Source organism: Physeter macrocephalus, chromosome 6, assembly GCF_002837175.3.
Source record: "Physeter macrocephalus isolate SW-GA chromosome 6, ASM283717v5, whole genome shotgun sequence".
Taxonomy (NCBI): Eukaryota; Metazoa; Chordata; class Mammalia; order Artiodactyla; family Physeteridae; genus Physeter; species Physeter macrocephalus.
This window is the reverse complement of record NC_041219.1, coordinates 1,827,359-1,852,956: the sequence shown is the minus strand read 5'-3', so window position 1 is coordinate 1,852,956 and position 25,598 is coordinate 1,827,359. Positions and strand designations below refer to the sequence as shown.

The 25,598-nt window shown below is 35.6% G+C and overlaps 1 protein-coding gene across 2 annotated transcripts in view; it reads right to left on the bottom strand.

Annotated features, from left to right (window-relative positions):
* The window catches only part of MSRB3 (methionine sulfoxide reductase B3), a 163,655-nt gene that overhangs the window by 97,356 nt on the left and 40,701 nt on the right, over nt 1-25,598 (bottom strand). For both annotated transcript variants that reach the window (XM_055085182.1, XM_055085181.1), the window contains exons 3-4: nt 14,838-14,946; nt 13,138-13,215 (exon numbers count right to left, since the gene is read on the bottom strand). In XM_055085182.1, the coding sequence (XP_054941157.1) occupies nt 13,138-13,215; nt 14,838-14,946 (187 nt within the window). The remainder of the gene's footprint in view (nt 1-13,137; nt 13,216-14,837; nt 14,947-25,598) is intronic.

The window sequence follows — 25,598 nt, the reverse complement described above, 5'->3', positions numbered from 1 at the left end:
GATTCTATTGGGCACTTTTTTCCTCTTTTTTTTTTTTTTGCGGTACGCGGGCCTCTCACTGTTGTGGCCTCTCCCAATGCGGAGCACAGGCTCCAGACGCACAGGCCCAGCGGCCATGGCTCACGGGCCTAGCCGCTCCATGGCATGTGGGATCTTCCCGGACCGGGGCACGAACCCGTGTCCCCTGCATCGGCAGGCGGACTCTCAACCACTGCTCCACCAGGGAATCCCCTATTGGGCACTTTTTATTTCAAACATGTTAACATCTCTGAAACCTGGATGCGTCTGTGATAAATAAATGTTTTACAATTTACTTCACAGGTTTTTTCTTTTCTTAGTGTTACTTCAAGTAATAAATCCTTTGACTAAGGGCTTCTTAGATTTGATAAAACATAGTTATTTCCTTCTAATCGTATTTCACTATGAGTTTTCCTTTTTTAATTAAAGAATGCACTTTGAATTTTTATAAAATCTCTTCTGGGAATATACTAAAATGATCATATTTTTCCAAAGATGTCCCAGTACTGAACTATTTGTACCTTCCTGAAATAAACCCTACTTTACCATGGCATATTACTTTTTCAACACAGTGTTACATTACTTTTTTTTTTAAATTTTAGAATTTTATTTATTTTTTTATACAGCAGGTTCTTATTAGTTATCCATTTTATACATATCAGTGTATATATGTCAATGTTATATTACTTTTGCTAATACTTTATTTAAGATCCTTACATCTACTTTCATAAATCAGATTGGTCTATAGTTTTCCTTCATTTGTAATGTCTTTGTCACATCTTGGTTTTAGAGGTATGTTACATTTGTCAAAGAAGTTGATAAACTTTCTTCTATTTTCTGTGATTGATACAGTTTGTAATAGCACAGGAATAATGATTTTTTTTTTCTGTAAAAGTCTAAGCCGTTTGTGATAACTCTCAATTTCTTCTAGAGTTACTGATCAATTCAATTATAATTCTTCTTTAGTCAGACTTTGTATTTTATTTTTAGAAAATTATGCTGAGATTTTAAATTTGTGAGAATAAGGTTATACACAGTATTCTCTTACATTAAAATATTTTTTTCCATATCTTTGGTTTCATCCCATTCTCATTCCTAGTTTTGAACCTATGTTCTTTTTTTCTCCCTTTCTTTCTTGATGAGACTTGATAGAAATGGTCCACTTTATTGGTCTTTTCTAAGATCAACATTTTGGATTTACTTAATTCTAATTTTTTATTTTTCTAGTTAATTTATCCAAGTGCTTTTAATATTTTCTCTTTGCCTTTGATTTTCATCAGATTGCCTGTGATGTGTCTAGATGCGGTTTTATTTGTATTCATCCTGTTTCAGATTTGTAGCACTTTTTGAATCTGTGACTTGAGTTTTTTCCTCAGTTTGGGAAAATTCTATCTTCAAATGTTGCTTCTTTCCTATTATCTTTTTCTTCTCTTTCTGTGACTCTAATATGTTAAAACTGAAACTGTGTATCTTGTATTATCTTTTCAATAATCTTACATTTTTTTGGTTCTCTTAGCTTCAGCCTGAATCTATTCTTCTGACCTGTTTTCTGTTCATTAATCCTGCATTCTTCTATGTCTAATATGCTATTAAATTCATCTCATGTGTTTATATTTCAGTTATTGCATTTTCAGCCCTAGAACTATTTTATTCTTTACAATAGATTCCTGTTCTGTGGTGAAATTCTCCATCTTGCCATCTATTTTCTTGAATATATTAATCACAGTTTTTGGGTTTTTTAAAATAAATTTATTTATTTATTTATTTTTGGCTGCATTGAGTCTCTGTTGTTGCATGCGGGCTTTCTCTAGTTGTGGTGAGCGGGGGCTACTCTTCATTGCAGTGCACAGTCTTCTCATCGCAGTGGCTTCTATTGTTGCGGAGCATGGGTTCTAGGCACGTGGGCTTCAGTAGTTGTGGCACTCGGGCTCAGCAGTTGTGGCTCCCAGGCTTGAGAGTGCAGGCTCAGTAGTTACAGCGCACGGGCTTAGCTGCTCCGCAGCATGTGGGATCTTCCCAGACCAGGGCTTGAACCCGTGTCCCCTGCATTGGCAGGTGGATTCTCAACCACTGCACCACCAGGGAAGCCCTCACGGTTATTTTTAAAGTCTGTGCCTGATGACTTAAATATCTGGATATCTGGGCCATCTATAGACCTGTTTCTTTTGTCAATTTATTTCCCTTGGTCCTTTACTTTGGTATGCCTGGTAATTTTTAATGAATGCCAGACGTTGTCTATGAAAAATTGGACTCTGAATGATGATGATGTAATCTTCTTCTACAGAGGGTTTATCCTATCCTCTGATAGGCAGCTGGAGTGGGGAGGGGAACGAGGGAAAGATTACCTTAATCTAATCAGGGACTGAGCTCACTTGAGGTTGGGTTGCAGTTTTCCATAAATTTGGTCTACCCTTGATTTGTCCCCATTATATTGGTGTGCAAAGCTCAAGAGAGCCTACTGTTAAAATTTGGGAACTTTGGGATCCAGTTGCTAAACACAGACATTATTAAAAACAAATTATGTAAACTTATAATTAAATAAGTTATATTAAAAACAAAGGTAATAAATACTCAAAATTCACATCTAAACTTTTAACTAAATTTAACTGTTGTTATTTATATCTGCTGTATTTGAATTACAGAAATGCTATATAATGGTATCACTACACATCTCTTCCCAATTCCATGTTAAGTAATGTCACAGTTGTATCTTGAAATAGCCTATGGTGGAAGTATTTGTACCATGGAAATCAGTAAACCCTACAAATCAGAGCTTGATTATTGTTTTGTAGACTGTCTAGATCAATTGTGATTTTGGCCCCCCTCTACCCCCTCCCTGGGGCATTTGATAATACCTGGAAATATTTATGTTTGTCACAATGGTGGGGGACAGGGCAGGGGAGAAGGAGCTACAGCTATCTAGTGGACAGAGGTTAGGGATGCTACTAAACATCCTACAATGTATAGGGCAGCCTCTTACAACCAAGTATTATCCAGCCCAAATGTCAATAGTGCTGAAGCTGAGAAATCCTAGTCTGCTGGCACTTCTGCTTCTGATCGGCTGGAATCTTTACCTTTATTCCCTTGCCTAGAATTGGCAAATGCCTTGAGGAAAAAGGAGGCCATTTTATCCCAGTTTATTTTGTTGTTCTTGCTGTAATTTTTCTAGCATTTTGAGTCAATATTTAGTTGTTATTTTTAATCTTTCTTATATTTAATAAACATGTTTGACTACGAACTTTTCTTCTGATACAGCTTTTGGTAGCTGACACTGTTTATTTTCACTTTTTTGCTCTTTTCAATGTTTCCTTGTAAAAGATCCCAGCCATAGACATTTCCATCTCTCCCTTAGTTGAAATCAGTGTATCTTTGCAGTTGCAAGCAATGCTATTGCTGAAATAAGCATCCACTAAAATTAAATTCTGTGGGTGGTCAATAGAAGCTACTTTGGAAAGTGTGGTAGGGGATAATAATTTAGAGACTCCATAACCAAGTATTTATTTATACTTCCACCATTCCAGTATCAACTTGAATCATCTAACTCTGCGGTTACTCTTGATTTACTGGAATTAAACCATTTATTTAACAAATAATTAAGTAGCCTCGATATGCAAAGGTTTATGCCCCTGCACGGGGTGCGGATGTGGGTTACAAAAATTCTGCCATGACGTACTCTCTCAAGAAGTTTCTATCTTCTTATGAATTAAAACTATCAGTTACTCATCTAAGTTCCATTATTTGGGGAATTTAGAATCCAGACTAAATTTTTTAAAAAATTATTGGACAGAAACTGACTTAATTTGAGATTTGCGGCTGCTTATACTTTACCATGTAAATTTATTTAAAGCTGCACAGTTTTCACAAACCTTACTTTATACTTATATCTTTATATCTTTTTAAACTATTTTTTAATTGAAGTAGAGTTAATTTACAATGTTGTGTTAGTTTCAGGTGTACGGCAAAGTGATTCAGTTATACATATATATATACATCTGTTCTTTTTCAGAGTCTTTTCCATTGTAGGTTATTAATACAAGATATTGACAATAGTTCCTTGTGCTATATCATAGGTCCTTGTTGTTTATCTATTTTATATATAGTAGTGTGTATATGTTAATCCCAAACTCCTAATTTATCTCCCCCCACCACTATCCCCTTTGGTTAAGCATGAGTTTGTTTTCTATGTCTGTGAATCTGTTTCTGTTTTGTAAATAAGTTCATTTGTATCATTTTTTTAGATTCCACATATAAGAGATATCATATGATATTCGTCTTTGTCTGACTTATTTCACTTAATATAATAATCTCTAGGTCCATCCATGTTGCTGCAAATGGCATTATTTCATTCTTTTTTATGGCTGACTAATATTCCATTGTATGTATGTGCCACATCTTCTTTATCCATTCATCTCTCAGTGGACATTTAGGTTGCTTCCATGTCTTGGCTATTGTAAATAGTGCTGCTGTGAACATTGGGGTGCGTGTATCTTTTCTAATTATAGTTCTGGCCAGATATATGCCCAGGAGTGGGATGGTAGGATCATGCGGTAACTCTATTATTAGTTTTTTGAGGAACCTCCATACTATTTTCCATAGTGGCTGCACCAATTTACATTCCCACCAACAGTGTAGGAGGGTTCCCTTTTCTCCACACCCTCTCCAGCATTTATTGTTTGTAGATTTTGTGACGATGGCCATTCTGACAGGTGTGAGGTGATACCTCATTGAAGTTTTGATTTGCGTTTCTCTAATAATTAATGATATTGAGCATCTTTTCATGTGCCTGTTGGCCATCTGTATGTCTTCTTTGGAGAAATGTCTAGATCTTATGCCCATTTGTTTATTGGGTTGTTTGTTTTCTTTTTTATATTAAGCTATATGAGCTGTTTGTTCTTTATATCTTTTATAGCATCTTTGTGTGATTATTTCATTTGGTACAGTAGTGCTATGAGCTAGAAAGGGTTGATGTTATTCTCACCATTTTACAGATGAGAAAAATGAGATGGAATGTTTAAGTAACTTGCTTATGGTTATACGGCAATTCCATGCTGGAACTTTACAAAACTTTATTTCCACTTGGTACTCTGGATGGCTTCTGCACTTTTCTTTGATAATGTAATGTGTTAGGTCACTTATCCATGTATAAGACCCATTGAAGACATGTCTCTGAGTGAAAATTTATGCAATTCTTATTGAATTGATGACCATGTTTTGAAAAAAGTATAATTCATTTATAAGAAGAGCAGCTTTGTGGACTGCCTCAGAAGTACAGGATAAAACTTGTATATTATTTTTTATAAGCTGTCTTTAAATAATTTCAAAGTCTGTGAACTGGAATAACATGTTCATTGATTGTCTGATGCATGTTTATACAAACAAGATAAATTTACATGAATTATAGTTAAAAAAATTTTGCCTATTTTGTTTCCCAATTTATCCATTCTAATTCACTAAGAAAAATCTAAGTTATTTCTGTCTACATCTGAAAAATTAACTAAAGAACTAGGATTGTAGTTTAGGAAATACAAGGCAAGATTGTTCTTTCCCCACTTTTCTTCCCCCAAAACACACATATATATATACACAAATACTCATATACCCAGTTTCAACTATCCAGGGATTTTATGTGTAGTTATTGCTTCAATTTTTCTATATGTGGGTATATAGTTTTTATTTAGAGAAATGCAGTTATAATTATCTTTGCATACTGTTAAACTTTGAATCATGCCTTACTATAGTTTTCCAGTTTCTCAAAATGGAGCTGTTCTTTCCTTTATTTTATGCTATGTTTTTATACTATTTATATTTTTCTTTTCTTTCTTTTTTCTGATGGTTTAATGAGTCAGGCACTAACAATGTTTTTCGCTCCCTATATTTGCCAGTAGCTCCAGGAAGTACTTTTCTTTCAATCTAGCTGTTGTCTCGCCCTGAGCTTTCAGATGAAATGAAGACAGAAAACTACCTCCCTACGTTACAGATTCTTTTCCTATAAATCACTGTATGTGGGGACAAGACAGGAAGGTCAATGGAATGAGAGAAGTCAATTTTGTATACTCTTCAAAATAATATATGAGTTATTTAGATATAACAAAAGCTTAAGTCACTACTCAGAAATCTAGTTCATTTCATAATGGTTTCCTTGTACTGGAAAGCTTACTTTTTTATGGATTTAAAATGAGGTGAAGGGCAATTCAGCTCTTTTAAATTCAAGTTAAATGTACTTTGTTAAAGGTTAAGAAACATTTGCTAGAATTATGAGCAATTTCCAGCTAGTGTTCCATAAAAAGAAAGCTTGAAGTTAAGTTCATGTTACTCTCCCTAGTAGAATTCCATAGTGACTGGAATGGTTTATGAGTAACTATCATATGGATAGGGAAAGGGTTGGAAAAATAGGATTTGAATAGAAAGTAAGGATGGAAAACTCCATCTCTCCCTCCCCCTTTTCCTCCCCCTCCCTGCTTTCACATCTGCCCACCTCCAACACACACACACACACACACACACACACACACACACACACACACACACAACACTGTACCAGAAGGGGAAAATCTTATGTTGCAAGTCTCCTTTAGTGGTAAATGGAACAGTATAGTTGAGTAAATTGTGTGTGGCATTGAACTGGAATTTCTTCAGTGAAAGGGCTTATGTTCTTAAAGAGCTGAAAAAGGGCTTAAATTTTCTAGTAGCCTGGAATAAAACTGCACAGGAGGTGCATGTGAAATGCAGCATGTGTGAATAGTTTTGCAGCAGAGTCCCATTTGAAATGTAGCAACACAGCTGGAGCAGTGACTCATCACACTAACATCTACTGTTAACAGTCAGACTCTCTCTAGTAAAGCCTGCACTTTCTCACATTATAAGGAGCTTCTTAGGCTGTTGTGATAGTATGATACATTCCCCAAACTTGGTCAGGCCCACTTGAATTTAACATTGTTGAATACCTGCCATATACTAGGCATTTTTCTGCATTTAGTTCTTACACCTGTTTGGTTTTATTTTCCCCATTTTATAGGTGATGAATTTGAGGTCACACATCTGGGCTAATATTCAACTGGTTCCACCAGTTGCCTTTAGCCTGTGCTTGTTTTGATTGTTTGATAAAAATGAAGATACAAAGAAATTTCAAGGTAGAAGGAAAGACATTTAAGATAGCTCATGTCAGGCGGCCTCAATTTTCTCAGAAAAGTAGGGAGAGAATTCAAAAAAAAAGTGGTAAAAATTTGGAACACAGCTACTTGAGAAAATGTAATGGGGGGTTAACAGTGAAAATAAAATGACATTCCAATTTTAATAACTAGAATCCAGCCCATGAATCCAGCTGCTGCCCTACTTTGCAGATGTTGCATGGCCTGATGGCTTCCTGAATACTGGCTGCATCTTCCTGTCAGGATTCTAAGGGACTTCCCCAAGGATAACAACCAGCCTGAAGCTGAGTTCTTCTTAATGATCTACCATGATGGATCTATTTATTTTTGGTTCAGCCCTCCCTAGACTGAAATGGTCTTCAATTTTCAACTTAAATATTTACTATGACAAAGGCAAATTTTTTAAGGAATTGAGGTGTGTGTGTGTCTGTGTGTGTGTCTGTGTGTTCCATTTGTTCCAATTATGCTGAGTAAAATAACCAGATTCGAGTGACCAAAACAAAATATTAAAACTTTATTTTCTTATAATTATTTAACTTTATTATTTCCTAAAAGTTTGAGTATTACCATTTTAAATCCATTTGTATACTGTCTGTATGTTCTTCACAAGACAATTATCCTCTCAGTTTCTTCATCTATAAAATGTGTTGTTGTGAAGATTAAAGGAGTTCATATATATAAAGCACTTAGAACCATGCCTGGCAAGAGGTAAGTGCTATGTAAGTATTAGCTCTTGATTATTATTATTACCGTTATTATTATCATCATCACCATCATTAGTGAACCTGTGTAAAATGAGCTATTAATTCAGTGCAAGGCCTTATTAGTAAATGTATAGAAAATAAAAACTATCCTATGTGGTTCTTGAAAGTCTTAAAATTATCAGGAGCTGATTACACATGGATAACATTGAGGTTTATCAGCTAACAAGGAAAAAAGTTCCCACTGAAGCTGTAAAAGCCCTATTTCCTTCTCTTTTCAGCTCCAGAAATCTATCTTGTGAACTGTTACGGCTTAATTCCTATTTTCATCATGCTTTTGTCTTATTCAAAGTCTCTCCACAACCTGTCTCACAAAGTTCAGACATGCATCTGATCAACAAACAAATATTAGTGATTATTACATGCCAGGGACTAGAGGTATAAATATGACTAAGGCATGGCCTTGCAATTGTGGAGTTTACTTGCTAGTGGACAAACAGGCACATAAACAGATAATTACAGAACAAAGCAGAAAATGCAATGATGGAAGTGCATACAAGGTGCTATGGGAACAGAGATGAAGGACACTAGAGTTCAACCTGGAAGTTTCAGATAGGGCTTCCTGGAGGAAAGGATGCCAAGGCTTAAAGAATTTCAAGCAGAAACTTAAGTGTCTTCTCTGGGATCCCAGGGCTTCCTTATTTGGTCCTTTTTAACCCTCCAGCCATTTCTCCATTCCTCCCAACATACCTTACCTCCTCACTCCTATTGGACCAGTCTCATAATTATGTCCTTGAAAAATCCAGTTTTGATCCTATCTCTAATTCCTCGTCTCATATAGCATTCTCTATCAGATATTCTCTGCCTGGTAAAGTGTGTTCTTATCTCCTCCATGAAAACAGGCCCTACTTTGATGCAGTCATATACCTTCCTATTACTCATGAAAGCATATCAAACAGTCATATTCAGATAGACATTAATGTTATTTTTCCACACTTTGTAATTGTTTATTGTGTTTTTCTTATCACTCCAAAAAAACTATAAGCTCCTTAAGGAAAAAAATAGTTCATAAGTTTATTTTGTTTCACAACACCTGGCAAAGGGTCAGCCAAAGCAAAGTACAAGATGTCAAAAATACTTACTGGATTAAATTGTTTCACCAATGCCTTTTCTGGTTTACCTGATGTTCAACAAATTCATTTTATGAAAGTTTAGAAGTTCAATAACCAGAGGAGAGAAGATTCTTACTTCTGTCAGCTAATTTACTAACTGAAAGTCAGTAGTATTATATGAGAAATAAACTAGCTTGGTAGAATTTGTGAATGTGAAGAAAATGTGAACCATGGAATAAATTACACATTTGGCTTATAAAGCAGCCTGTGAATAAGGTTCTTGTACTTGGTAAGCAGTAAAAAAGCAGTATATTGTTGAGAGGGAGTGTATTTAGGGTAGAGTACAAATTTGAATGGCCTTTTTTGTAAGGAAGTATTATATATACATATATATATCAGTCAAGTAAATGACGAGAATTACACATATATGTGAATGCTGCACGCATGCACACACACACACACACACACACACACACACACACACAGTCAATAAGATAACAGAAATGGCAGTTGGGAAAACAACCTTTTCATAGCGCTAATGATGGGCATTTTTAAACTCAGCACTTCCTTCTTATTTCTTTTTATTTCTTATCTGTTTCCCTTCCACTGTTATTTCTCACATTGTTCCTCTATGTAGTCTTTTCCGCCTCACTCCCTCCTCTCTAACAAACAAACACCACACACACACACACACACCCCTCAATTGTTTCCTATACTTTGTGTTCAAAGTACAAAACCAGCTACCTCCAGAGGGTGTCTGATAGTGCTGCCATTAATACACTAGACTACTGAGTGGTTTTCAAACTTTTGCTCACGAACCCCTAAAAGAATTTTGAAAAAAAAGAGAGACTCTGTGCCAGTTACCAATTTATTTATTGCCTGTCACCTCTAAGTCCATCTTCCTTGCCTGCTCTGCTAAAATGGATCTGGGACCTTTAAATATTTTTTTCTTTGTCAGCTAACATGATATTAAACCTGGTCAGCAGAGGGCACAGGAGAAGGATTGCAGGAGAAAAGAGGTTCTTCCTTCCTGGTTTCAGTATGCTTTCTCAACAGGCTCCTGCAGAGCCCGCGGCTTTTCTAGCATCTGGCTCACGCAGTGCATGCAGATTCTCTATTTGCAGGCCCTTGCAACGTGGGCGGCTTCCCCAGCACCCAACTCCTTAGCATACGCAGCCTCTCCAGCCCCCACCCCTTTTCACTGCTTCTCAGGTGACAGGCTCCTGTGGCTTCTCTGGAGCGAGGTGCAGCCTTCAGGGCACAGGACTGAGCAGCACCTGGTGGCCAGCAGCCTCCCTGACACTTCCCTCAGGTAGTTTTGTAGTGGAGCACTCCCAGTGAGACACCTCCCAGCAAAGAGCTTTCCCCAGCACCCCAGAGGGGAGGTTTCTAGCAAATTCCAGAAGGCAGATTTCCAGAAAGTTACAACGTCATGGCCCCAGTGACTCCTGTGCCATCAGCCCCAGAAAGGCTGGGCGGGGGGCGGGTTGCAGGGAAGCTCTTCCTTGGGCTCTATCTCAGCCCTAGGGGCCATGATAGCTTCCTATATTTGCTATCTTTGTATTCTTTAGAATTTCTATTTACTTCTTACTAGTCAATCCCTCATCACCATAATCCTCTGTCACACATAGTAATTCTCTACATTAAACTTTCCCGTTCAAATTACTGTGTGGCTTCTGTATCCATATTGGGTGCTGACTGATACATACTTCCTCATACATTTTAAAGTGACAGCTAAAATTTCTTATCAAAAGTTTAAATAATTGAAAAAAGATAAATTACCTGGTGTTCTGTGTATAGACATGCTTAAAATATATTTCTGTCAAAATCTTAGAGTGTCATATCTAGACCAGTTAATGAACGGGAGAAGTCCACCCCATATAACCTAATTTGCAAAGGCAGTCTTCACTGTCCTGTCTATCAAGTAAATCAGACTTATTTCCTGTACACACACACACACACACACACACACACAAAGACTTTCATTTAAAATTTTTGAATAAATATGTTGATACATGTTTTCATGACACACATCTCACTTAAGACTGGTAGAAAATGGATAGATGGACAACAGATGGAGAGACAGATAAGCAGACAGCCGGCAGGCAGACTGAGCCTTTCCAAGATGAAATACTGTTTCAATACTTTTTTACCAGTTCAATATTTCTCAGTTTTGGTTTTTTTTTTTTTGGCCTTGCTTTCATGGGTCTCTCCTTCCGAAGTAATGCCTTCCTGAACTGTCCTTTTGCTTGATGCCTTAAAGATTTTATCCTGTGACAACAAGTCATAGTAAAATTTGGGATGGGTGGAAGGTATGACATCTTTTGTGAAGTGGGAGAAGGGCGACTATGACAGAGGAGATTGGAAGGAAGAGGTGGCCGACTACAGACTCTCTCAGACACAGACAGCAGTTTCAGGAAGGTGTATTGTATAGCAGTTGAGGACCAGAAAATTGCTTCCCTCAAAACTGTCCATGCCCTGTGGCCCCATCCCCTGTGGCCACCCAGGGTACAAGTTCTCCAGTATGAAGAAAGCAGCACCAGGACAAAGAATACTGTATTCTACAATTAAGGCCAAAGTAGGGATATTGTTCCCCCTAGAACTGACAAGAAACCAAGTATGGAGAAGCACACTTTTTTTTTAAATATAGAATAAAAATATTAAACTATATTCCTTAAAAACTTAGAAAACAAAAGCTTTCCTTACAAGAATGCTAAAGTTTCCTTTAGAGGCAATATCACACCAAATATGAAATCCTGAACCCCACCAGCACCTATGTTTGGATAAGGGTCTTGCTTTTACTATTTGTGACTCAAGACGTCACATGGGTTAAATCCTTCATTTACAGTGGTTCTGTTTCTTATTTAAAACAGTAAGCTTTCCTTAGATCCACTACTTTACTGAATCACATAATAGGGAAAGAAATGAAGAATCTTAAACAAAAAGCAAAGGAGATGTGGCCAATTTTTACCATTTGGGATATTAACAAGTTTAACATGGCTCAGCAACTATCTTAAGTGTTATATCAACTATTATGACACAAACTAAAGGTGTTGAAATATAAAGACGTGTGTTTTCTGAGAGGAAATGGGTGACAATTTGAAGGGCTGGTTTTTTTAACAGAAAGAATAAATACGTAAGAATTCAGAACAGATTCTCAACCAACACTAATGTGCAATAAGGTTTATGCAAGTTAAGAAAGGTTTTAAACTTAAAAAAATTTTTTTTCAAGGAAACTACTGTTTCCTGTTATTTCTGGGAAATCTGTAAATGCTAGTGTTTTCAAAAGGAAACATTTGTGGAGAGATGTTAAGTATGTTTTACTTGCTACACATATCAGATTCTTGTTTGTTCATTTCCCCTAAGAAGTCTGTAATTCTGTTTTAAATAAATGACATTTACTCTCAATTAAGGTTTCTTTCTTTTTATTCCCCCAAATCAGCATCCCTATGGGAAGTACAGGGCTTCTAGGATTTTCTCCACCTACATAAATAAATTTTTAGTAAAGAGCTTTCTTTCTTGAATAAGATCTATAATCTCCAGAATACACTGTCTGAATTAACTATTCTGTTGAAAAAGTCTATGTACTGGCCTGTTTTATAGTAAACTATTGGGATCTTTAAAATAAAGATTCTGGATTAATGCAAAACTCAGAGTATGTAATTTACTTATATATGTATAAATATCTATTATATTTCCTACTTTACTTTCAATACAGCTATTGCCCTTCATTGCAGAAGTATGAATAATCAACTTGGTGGATACTATTCAATCTGAAGGATGCACATAGAGAACTTCCATCATGGTCAAATAAATAAATTTAGGGCCATCACTTGATGACAGAAAAATCAATAAATACATATACATTTCTATGTTCACCAAAATCTCTTTTATAGCTCTGCTAAGCACCATGGTTACTAAGATAAACAAGTTAACGTTAGGTATTTTAAAGATCCAAATAATGAGAAATCAGCCAGTCTACCAAACTGGTAGTTTATCATGAAAGTCAATAATTACTTTTGTTTTGTGGGGGGCGGGGAAATAGAAAAAGTAAAAATAAGAAAATTTAGTAATGGAAAGATTCTAATGTGAACAGACAATACCAAGTTTGTTGCCATCTGTGATTTGTCCATATCCATAGGTTTTTAACATACTTACTTGAACAATGGAGTTCCACAAACAACACATTTATATATTCCAGGATCTTTGTGATGTGTATATTCTCCTTCGAAGGCACTGATACACAATAAACAGAGCATAAAAAAATTTAATTAAACAAGTTAGCATTATTTCTTATAGAACTTATCTGCTTAAAATACATTTTTCTAAGAAAACTTTCAAGTGCTTTTTGTCCTAAAATGAGAACAGACCAAACATATGGAAATCTGAACATTACGAATACATTTCAAATCTGTATAATAAAATGTGCATATAACAACTCCAAACTAGTGTGGGTTAAATTTTTTAAAAAATCAGGCCATCTAGTTATGTAATGCTTAGAAAACCTTTTTTCCTATTTAAAAAAAAAAAAGCCTGTAGTTCAGATTCACAGAAAAAAACATTATTACATAAGATTTCTGCTGCTCTACAGTGTCCAAGAGTATATACCAGAAAATGCAGAAGGGTCCAACACTTCCAGTGGAAGGAGTCTTATTTTTTGGTTTGAAAAGGAATATTGCAGCTTTAAGGGAATATTTTTCTAAGTTAACAATCTTAAAGGCTAGGAGGTCATTCAGCTAATACAAATCAGCTGTGCTAGCCCAACAAAAAGTCTGTGCTCTGCAGCTTGTTTTTATTATCCTTTCACCCTCTTTATGAGGTCCAATTTTTTTATAAACAGAATTTTTAAGAATGACCTAATCTCTAGTTGTTTGTGTGCATTAAATCATTTTGCTAGTCATGTACACAACAGGACGGGTAGACGTCTTGGACCAAGACCGAAGTCCATCGCTAACTCATTGTGTGGTAAAGGTGGACGCTGTCAGAGATTCAGCATTCGGTAAATTCAGTAAACAGTATATACTGTGACAGGAAGACAGTGTTGCATAGTAACAAAGACCCCACGTGTGGTAAAGAGGTCTTTCAGTTCATGAATGAAAACAAGAAGTTACATCATTAATAAATTTGGATCAGAGGTAAGTTACAGCCTTATGCCAAGCTCCATGGTATAAATTAGACAACAAAATGGTTGGACTTTGGCAAGTTACCTTTGAGCTGGAATCAGCTGAGAGAGACTTTATTCACTAAAAACAGTCTTGTAAGTGAACAAACTCTTTTTTCAGGACTTAGGGCAAACTTCCAAGGACCAAAGCCATGTGAGGGCAGTTATTGAAAATTTTTGACATTCCAACCACAAATGAGCCAATAAATACTTTCTCCACATGTGCTTCAAAAAGAAATTGGAGTGGGGTAGAAAGGAACTAAATTATGCTACCTTCTTTTTGCAGCCAAAACGTCTATACTTACAATGGCCACCTTCAAATTTTCAGTATCCTGGCAAAGTGCCATGTCCCTCATGGTTTTGCTTACTCTGATGTCTTCCCAAAAAATGTACCTAAATCGCTATTACTTCCACACATTTTGTAGTAAACTAGAAACAGGCCCTTAACAAAAGCCTTGTGACTTTACAAAAGATAGAGTGTTCATTAAATGGGGGAAAGAATAAATAAAACTTAGTCTTAACCTAAGCAATACCATTTTCAACCTTTTCAAGGATACTAATTTGTAGACTTTAGCAAATAAGTATAGAATCCTTTAAATTAAGTGGCAAGGAAGAGGATTCAAAGGTGGGGCGGGGGCATAAGGAGGATGAAGAAAACTAGCTCTTGCTTAATGGCGTTTTCGTAAGCTCGCCTTACCTTTCGGTCCCTTTCTCCTGAGTGACATGGTACTGCTGGGGTGTTAGCCGCTTCCTCAGTTCCTGCTGGGAAAAGACCACCTTACAGCTCTTTTTATCCCTACATGACCCTGGAAAGAGAGAGGATGTGGGAGAAGGAGGACTTTTAGCTTGAATCCTAAATAACCGCTTTGGCTGGCCGTCACAGCACAGCTTCTGCAGTCACTTGTCAATGACCAGGCCAGTCCCTAACACACTAGACAAACTTACCTGAACTGCAGCTGGCTATTTCTCTCAGTTAAAAAAGAACGGTACTCAAGATTCAGGTGATTCCACTGGAGCACTGACAATGTGCTATAGCCAAAGCCACTGGCATGAGACAGTAAAAACCCATTGAACATTCACAAGGTGGGAATACATCCTTTACGTCTCCCAGTACCTTGAATTTTTTTTTTCAAATGAATTCAAAAAGCATAACTCTATTTATAAGCATTTAGGCTGTATATATAAGAGGATGGGCATATTATATTAAACAATAACTCTCCATTTGTTTAGTAGAATAGCCTGAAACCTTCCTCATTCAATTTCCAACCTGGGTGATTTAAATACCATCCTATTTGTTTATTGAACCCTAAAGATGTATCTTTCCACAGCTAGGAATTGCTGTTCTCTGTGATTCTGTCAGAGGCTTCACTAGGTTCTGAAGAGTCCTTAAAAACAAATATCTCTTGCAACACTGTATCTTACCATGTTTAAATGGGCAGCAAGAAACTTTTAATAGACTGCAGGAGAAGGCATTTACACTAATGCAGATTCAAGAAGTTCCAAAGAAAGAGTGAGAAAAATAGGGAGGAAGGAAAGACAAAGAAAAGCAAAAGTGAATGTGATTTTATTTAGAGACGTACATTTTTCTTTTTATAAAGTATACTTAGAAAGACTTCACTGGCTAAATATATTTGAATGGTAAAATAATTTTAATTAGATTCTAATAACAATGTTAGCTTTTATTTCAACTTATACAGACCACAATAAAATGTCCAGACAATACCCGCTTATATGGGGTATTTTGTCTTACCTGAACAAATGACTGAAAAGAAATACAGTCGGCCCTCTGTATCCACACGTTCCACATCTATGGATTCAACCAAACACGATGGAAAATACTCCCCCCCCAAAATTCCAGAAAGTTCCAAAAAGCAAACCTTGAATTTACCATGCTAAGGCAACTATTTACATAGCATTTACATTGTGTTAGGTATTATAAGTAATCTAGAGATGATTTAAAGTATAAGGGAGGATGTGCATAGGTTATATGTAAATACTACGCCATTTTATATAAGGGCCCTGAGCATCCTCAGATTTTGGTATCTGCAGAGGGTCAGGAACCAATCCCCCATGAGTACCAAGGGATGATCAATAACTCCAGACATGGCAACCCTTACTCACTGCAGTAAAATTGCTTTTCTTTGCTTTTCCATCACAGTGCGAAAGAGGCACGCAGATGTCACCACATGCAAAAATTTCCTACCATGTTACGAAATTACTGAAAGAAAGCTTGCTTAGTTCCCCAAATATTAAACTCAACTTGTTTTGAAACATAAAAGAAATATGATTTAGGAATAGAAATGCTTTCTACTTCTTTTACTTTTAAGGCACCTAATGTCATAGTATATGAGATCACTGAAATTAAAACAGGAGAAACTTAACTAACCACTGACTCTGATTGTGGGATTGAAGAAGGATATCAGCTTCCAGAATCAGGGCCACCAAGATAGAGTGGTTGATTCTCTATGAGAAAATATGGAGGCAGCAAAAGAGCAAACCAGAGCCGATCAGCAAAACACACCTTTGAGTAGGCCTGTGTGTTGTCAAATAGCGCCTCTTCTGACCTTCCACAAAGAATGTTGGCCCTGCTCTGGCCTGAAAAGGTCCACAGGAACAGCTGGCAAATCACACTAATGGCATGTTGGTCTCTCATCTCACTGAACCCCATATTACACTAGGCTTTATGTAAATACCTACTACTTACAGTTTTAATATTTTCCAAGAGATAGAAATGTTTCCCTGAGAAATGTTTGTCCTGTCAAAACAAGCCTCTCCACAACTTCAATGCAGAACTGGCTGTGATAGGTGAGTCTCTGCTCAATTCGCTATAGACGTCTTAAAAAGTAACTTTTTGTTTTTATTGCTTTATATGTTGAAAGGGTTGTATCTTTGTGGATTTTGTCCCCCAAAATTCATTAATTGCAAATCTAACATGACAAAATAACTTGGTTAAAATTATTCTTTCCAATGGCATAGATAATTAAAATCTATACAATTAGAATTAAACAAGCCTGTCTAAAATATTTTTGTTAATATATGTTCATTCATACAAAAAGGCCAATTGTGTTCCCAAAGTTGAGAGAACTAAGCTACCCATCTGTATGTCATTTAGTACAAGAGAAGCAACTGCAGGTTTAAATTACATGGTATTGGATTGCAATTTCCTAACATTGGATGCTTTTCTGCTTTTTTACCTTGAGTCATTTACTAAGGAGTATTCATAAAAAGTAGCTTAAAGCACAGATGCTTGCAAATCATTTAGGCAAAGATGTTTCTCTCTTTTTTCATTCTCCCTCTCTCAAAAATCTCTCTTTTCTGAAGAAAAAGAATAAAACTGTTGGTCAGTATTGACGAACCATGTCAAGGATCTGTACAAGGAAAAAAGGTAAAATTGAAAACATCTGATTGAAGTAAATAAGACAAACATAAAAGCTTCACTGGTGAATGAAGGGTATGGAAAAGACTTTATTTCATAGATTAGAAATTACTTTTGATCTAAACATTCTTAAAAACAGATTGTTTTCTACTATGAACCATCTCATTAGCTGTGCTACAGAGACCTCATTTTAATGGCAAGCTTTGAAAGAGTGCTGCTGTACTCTTTTGTTAGTCTCCGTCTTATTTGTAAGGGGGATAAAGATTTCATTCCAGCTTTCTTTGTTTGTCTTTCAAGAACCACTAAAGCAGTATTCACACAAATTTTGTAGGAATGTGCCCTATGTCATAGCCTACAAATTATTTGGTTTTGGTGCACTTAAAGGTCATCTTCCAAATTAGCAAAATTTTCCTACATCCTGGCTTTTCAACCTTAAATATAAATATTGTTTCCTAACTGTAAGTGAGGTTTGTTCTTTAAGAAATGCTAGTGTTTATTTAAAGTTGTCAAACTTTGTACATTTTTATTCTTTGGTCGTACTATGTTCTCAAAATAATTAGGCTTTTAAAGTGTACCTAATAGCAAAAGGAAGTATATGTGGACTAGAAACAACCATTGTGATTTAATACTAAACAATGAAAAGTTAGTCAGATTTTAATAAATTTCTTGCCACATAGTTTAATAATAATACACTTCGTGGACAATTGAAAGCTGTACTATTACATTAGCTCTCCTAGCATCATAACCAAAAACTGGCATATATAAACACAGAAAGCTTCACTTTTGTCTCTAATTTCCCTTTTCCCTATCAGACTCACTTTTCTAAAGTCATGTGGTGCCACTGTTAATTTCAAAGAAATCATTTCATTTTGAAATTCTAGAATAATTCATTGGATGGTTTCCCTTTACTATCTTCACTTAGGTACTGTAATTTTCTTATTACACAGGGTAATTTAACATTAGTATTATATGACATCTGTTCAATGACCCCTAAATTGGCTTAGAAGTATGTTAGGGAAATATTTTTTCCTTTATTTAAATGGTTAATAGAGTACTTCGAAGCCACAAGTGAGCATATGTGTATACACACGCAACACAAAGCATATTTGAGAGGGTAATATTGCCACTTTGGTATCTAATCATAACACCATTCCTTACAGAGTAACTTTGGTATATATCAGACCCACCTTGAACCCTATCCAAGGGCATTTATTTGCTAAAATATGCCCAAAGTCTCTTTTTATATCAAAGCTTGTTCCATATTGTTGCCTCAAAGTCAGTATTGTCTTGAATTAGAGTTCACTTTCTGCTTTGCCTGCTTCCTAGTCACGTGACCTTAGACAAATGGGTCTCTCTATGTGCTACCACTCTCAGAGGTCTGCTATAAGGATCATAGCAATTAGCACTTAACAAACACTGTCTAAACAAATGCAGTATTATATTATCATTTTGATTACAGTGAATTCTGAAGTTAAAACTATATTTTAAAGGGTAACCAGATCAGGTACTTCAGTGTGCTGCAATATTTTATTGGTAATTATTTTTCCACAATAATTCCCTTAGAACAGTATTTTCCTCACAAGTTATCTTTAAAAATGATTAAAATGAGAATTGAAAGAAGAGAAGAAAATTAAAATTTGAGTGCCTACTATGTGCCAGGCACATTTCTAGGCACTTTCACATAACTACATTTAATCCTCTCAATAATTCTAGGAGGTAGATGTCACACCCATTTTACAGATACAGAAACTGAGGCTCAGAGAGGTTATAACATAACTTACTAAGGACAAACAGCAAATAGATATACTGACTTAAATCCCAGGCTATCTGACTGCAATGCCCATGGAAAAATTATGCTACAAATTTCTTCTTTCTTCTTAAATTATGCAATAACTTTCAGCTTGAAAACTATCACTAACAACTTAAGATAATAAGAGAGAAAAGTAATAATCACTACAGTACATCCAGAAAAGTAAAAACATTTGTCTATTAGCCAATGTCTGTTTTCTCTGTGTTCATTCCTTCAGCATAGGGTCAGTGACAAGGTTCAAACAGGATTCTCACAAAGTCTATAAAACGTTGAAAGGCTTTTTAAAGTCCTGTTTAGAAGTAAATCAAATCTGTTAACTAAATCTTAGAGCACTTTTAAGTCATAAATCTTATATTTCAGTGCGAAAAATCAAAACAAAACAAAATCCAAAGATCCCATAACTTTAATTTTGGTCCTAGGATCAGAAAAAATGAAACTATTAAATATCTTCCCAAAATAATAAGTGAATAAGAGATAAGACTATCTTGTTTTGCTTTGAATTAACTAGGTTAAAACAGTAAAGTTCATGTTGAAATATCTTGCTACTATATTTTAAAATGGTGTATTTTAATTTTCACTATAAATTATAATTCTCAGTTGGTTATTAGTCTGCCATACTGGGAAATTAAGGAAACTTTTATCCCAGATGTAGTAGTGTTAGGAATTTCTAAATAAGTGGGCATTTATAAAAGCCAAATCTAGTCCATTTTTATAATAGAATATAAAATTATATGCCATGAACCATTTTTCTCATGTGTTTTGTTTGTTTTACACTCTAGTAATTTAATAAAGGCTTTAAGAAAAAAATGCAAAGCACAAGAAAGAAAAGCTCCATGCTTGTAGAGCATGCTCAATTTTTCTGATTTTTTTCTCTCAGCATAGACCTATACAGGAAAAACATTCCTGAGATTAACATACAATCTAAGACGCCATGCCACTCTGGCTTCAGTCCTCTGTTTTCCATGAAACTAGGGCTGCAGGACTTTCTTTGAGGACCACTGATCTGACATTTTTCTTACTGTTTTTTTAAGTCATCAAAAATGTTGAGTGTTTACAGAGTGCCAGGCACTGTGCTAAGTAAAATACTCATTCATTCATTCAATAATTACTTACTGAGCACCTACTATACACTGGCATTATTCTAAGTACTTAAGATATATCTGTGAACAAAATAAAGATCCTACTTTCATGGAGCTCCCATTCCAGCAGGGGTAGGGGAAGACAGATAAAACACAGTGAAAATAAGTAAGAAAACTATATAGCCTCTTAGAAGGTGATAATTATACAGGATGGAAAAAAAGCAAAACTGAGCAGGGCAAAGAAGATTGGGAATGCTAGAAGTAAGGGCTGTAACCTTAAATAGAGTGGTCAAGGTAAGACTCACGGAGGTGACTTTTGAGCACCGCCCTGCCTTAAGGTGGAGAGGAAGTTGACTATGCTGCTATCTGAAAGGAGAGCTTTCTGAACACCCAGTGGAAATGGCCAATGCAACAGATGAATACACTGAAAAGTTCATACTCCAGTGGTAGAGATGGAGACAAGTAATTGCAACGCAAGTACTAAAACCTGAATAAGAATGAAGTAGGTAAACAACAAAAAAAGAATATGCTTTTACATCTGGAAATTTACAATTGCATATCTTAGTACAGACATTGTCTGACATTACCTTCCTTTCTTCCAAGTGAAATCCTTTAAGCCAAGTGCTATACTCAAAATAGTTCTCAGAGTATTTGTCTGGCTGAACCTTGAACACAGAAATAGACATGCGGTCTCTGCTAATTTGCTCTATGTATTTAATGTCATCCCTTTCAGACTGTAGATCTTCATTCCCAACCTGGAGCCATGTGTAAGATACTCAACAGACATTCTTTGGTGATGAATTTTTGATAGGCCTAGAGAGCAAAATCCTTTGGCCAAACAATGTTTTTACCCTTCGGAGATAGTTCAGTAACTCTCCGCTTCAGGTGGTAGCAGGGAACATCCATAACTAAAGAAAGTATAAAATTAGTACCTCAACTTAGTTTCCATTTTTTAAAAAACATTCTTGATTTTTACATTTAGGTTCAGTCTAATTTCATCTGTCCTCTAAGTCCTAAATATAACACAAAGGAAAACAAAAAACAAAAACTCTAGGTCTTAGGAATCAGAAAGCAGACAATTGTTTCTTTTTAAGGTAAGGATTTGTTTTCCTTTCTATATGTGAGAAAAATTATATCTTTATTTCTCATAGTAATAATCACATTTAATGCCTTCTTGCTGTTTTTCTATTACTTTATATAAGACAGTTCTACAGAGCAGTTTCAGTTATATTCTATTGATGCATGCACAGAGTTCTAATTAACGTTAATGGACGTATAAGCATGCCACGGCAACACACCATTTTAAACTTCTTGAATTAAACAAGACCATATGTTTTAGTGGTGCATAGTTGAATGATAAAATTGGCCTTCTGGTTTCCATACTGAAGGTTTGAATAGATAAACTAAGAAAATATTTTCAAGGAAGTTTTCCTTCCAAGTCTACATATCCTGATAAATTCACCCCTACTCTGATCTTCCATCTGAATATCCTTAGTACTAGTGTATTTACCCTGCAGGGTACTATTTACATGAGCTAATATAATATATTGCAATTATTCTCAAATGTCGTCAGTTGTTTCTGCTTTATTTTCCCAGATTATAAATTCTTTGAAGACATAAACTGTTGAGCCTAATATTAATTCATACCTTCTACAACTATTTATTAAACATCTACAGTGAATTAAGAACTGTGATGTGTACTGGAAAGTTAAAAATGAATAAGTCAAGGTTTCTGCCTTAGGGGAGCACATACTGTAGCAGAAAAGATAAGAAAAACAATCAATACAATGTGCAGTCTTATAGTAAAAATATATGCAAAGTTTTGTGTAAAGAGAGTTAACAAAGAAGACATTAACACTCTTAAACTTTGCCCACCTACATTGACAAGGTCCAATTATAATTGGGATATGGAAAACTCACATTAGTTGCAGAAACAGCATCTACAGGGTCACAGGGCCAGAGAAGATTCAAATAGGGAAGAGAACTCCATCCAGACAAGCTGATAGATGTAGTGTGATCAAATATGTACAATGTCAAGGTGGTAATCAAAGAGTCTTTCATGTAAGTGGGATTAGCTAATTTAACAAAGCAAAATAGCCAAGATAAAATGTAGATTCTGATTTGGAAGAGGGAAAATTAGGCAGCTGAGAAATAAGGCAGTTTTAAAATTAAAGGGGAAATATGCCAGTGTTTTCTCACTGTAAGTCAATGGGAGTAAATGTATTTGTCACAGTATCTAAAGTCTATTAATATGATTTAAAATTCTAGCCTTTGATATTAAGTAATCTGTAAGGCTGCATGATTTTCTTGAGAGGTGACAACAGAGAGCTTTACCACTACATTCATCTGATGATACACTCATCTGAATGAACTTTGTAAGACAGAAACCACATTTTACATTTCTTTTACTTGTGGGTTACAAATTTTTAATTGTTGAATACATGCGTGATAGTCATTTTATCAGCATTCTCTAAGGGTAGCAAATAAAACTAAAGAGTACTCATCAGTACTTCAAAATGTAATGCAAATACAAGAGCAATGACTTTTGTATTAACGTGGACCATAAAGACTAGAGTTCAGGGAAATATTTAAAACATGTCTTGATCCAAAAAACATTTTCTTACTTGCAAAGCATATGAGTAAAAAGAGAAGTTTTAAAGGCACTGCCATCATCAAGTGACAACAGTGGAAGGGAAAGTTACTTAACTTCAAGTCTATCTGATTGCATGTGAAACGTCTGACAAAGTTAGTGTTCCCTGTTTTTAATTTTTTTTCCAGTATGGGTCTTCACTAGAACATCATAGCCAGTACAGAAAAAAAAATTTAAGAACAGACAGGCTCATTTCAATTCTGCATTTCACATGCAATCAAAAAGACTTGCAAAAAATAGTTCTCTCTCCCATCCTCCCTCACCGCCTTGGGAGCACAGACTGAGGAGATGAGAGGTAACCACCCACAAAAAGGAAGGAAAGGAGTCCCCTCTTAGATTACCATGCAGAATTTTATTTCCATGTAACATCAAGTATGCTTTGTTAGAAAAAAAATAAAACTTATGCTGTCTAAGAGCTCAGCTTTGTAAATTTCTAAAATTACATTATCACCCAAATCCAATTTAAAATCTAAATTAACTAAGCTCAATGGGCAGAAAATATGTCTGCAATTGCCACTCAGTGGACAGCTAAATCTGAGTCTCGCTATACATTCCAGAAAATCTAAGAGATTCTGGAGAAAAAAAAAAATTCAAAAAATTTACAGTTTTCTTTATCAGCCAGATAACTAAAGAAAAGGCATAAGACTTCTGAATTATTCAATACATCCTTGAGGGACTGGGGGATAATTTCGGTCATCTTTGCATCCCCAGCACCTCGCACTGTGCCCTAAGAAGAGTAAGCCCTAAATAAGTGTATGTTGTATTTAAATATTTATTCAACTCTCCATTTTAATTATTACTATGTAAATTTTCTTCCTAAAAGATGTTTTCTAAATGATGGCTCTGGCTATGTTTCTTAGAATTTAGTTTAAAAACTGCAACAGTAATATTTGCTTAATAAACCAGTGAAATTTTAAGAAATAAATGATGGATTAAATTTTTTTCTTTATTACTACTCTGAATCCTTTATTACCTCTCTAGAGTTCCACTTTCAAATATTTTATTATGACTAATATTCCATTAATTCTCTGGATTTAAGACTATGAGATTACCTAATCCAGCATTCCCCAAAACATATCCTGTGAAACACTGGCTCTGAAAAAAATGTTCACAAATAGTTCCTCTTGAGGGGTGAGGAGAAGTTTCTATAGTCAAACCGGATCAGGAAAATCTAGGTTACATGGGTTTCCTAATAAAGACTTCTTACAGACTTTCTTATGCTGATGTGCATTATTGAACATGTGGTATTTTGACGCACCATTATTTTATGCTCCACCAGAAAAGTAAAAAAGAGTTGTTAATCAAACCATGACACAATACTTTCTTATCAAAATAATTTTTAAGCTGCATCCTCATTACCAAGATGATGAAATGTAAAAACAGCTCATCTTAGAATTTATAAAACATGGTAGTATACAAAGTTTCTCCATTTGATGACGGGATCAGTTTTACAGGGTATTAGTAGAATGAGTGTTCATAATTTGGGAACTGATGATCTTCTAGTCCAAAGCCCTCATGAGGAAACCAAGGCTCAAAGAAGTTACATGACCTGGTCACACACCTGGTTAATGAGAGCAAGCTCCTCGTCTGCAGCTTTCCTCATTTAATTCTCTCATTCAATATATTTCTCTCTTGAACCAATGCTTTGTTGTACATTAACATGCCCATCTTTCACTAACCCATGTGCTCACAGCCTGTTCCCACCCCTACACCACCATCCTCCCCTCCTACTACCTCCTGCTAATTATAATTACATCTCCGCGTTCCTTCAATATCCTCCAGGAGAATTGTCAGTACTTCAAATCCTAATCCAAGAAGCTAGTCAGCCATTCTGGGCAGAAAGAAGCACGATGCTTCTTACTTCTTCTACTCCTTCATTCAACAGTAAAGCAAAGGAGGAAATGTGTAAATAGAATAATAAAAACATGAAGTATGTAACTCCCTTCATTCTATAGATAACAAAATTTGGACCCAGAGTGGCCATCTTTCTCAGAATGTGCATTCCTTAAGAACAGAGATCACATTACTTACTACGTGGCATTATTCTGATACATAAGATGCTGCTACTTGTTCATCACCATTCATTCATTCAACAAATACTTATTGAACACCTATTATGTGATAGACACAATTCTAGTTGCTAAGACCAAGTAGTCAACTAAACAGACAAAAAAATCTCTACCTTTCTGTAGCTCACTTTGCAGGAACCAAGGGTTTTCCTGTAATAGAAATAGATTTTGATGATCAAACCTATCAACATTCCCAGACTTATTTGATGTTCCACCCCTGACTTTTTATATTTTTCCAGTTTATTCTCCCTTACAGCCAGGGATTAAAGTTGCACAGAATAAATTTCTGGGAAATGCCAGATAATGTTAACACTTGAGGGTAATATCTAACTGTGAATGATTTGACAAGAGTGTATTTCATTCTAAGTTTACAGATGAGGAATAGGAATAAAAGGTACAAAACAGATTCTGGGGCCAGAAAGCAAGTTGGTGGTAAAAACAAACTAGTAAATGCAGATTATGCTTCCAATCTCT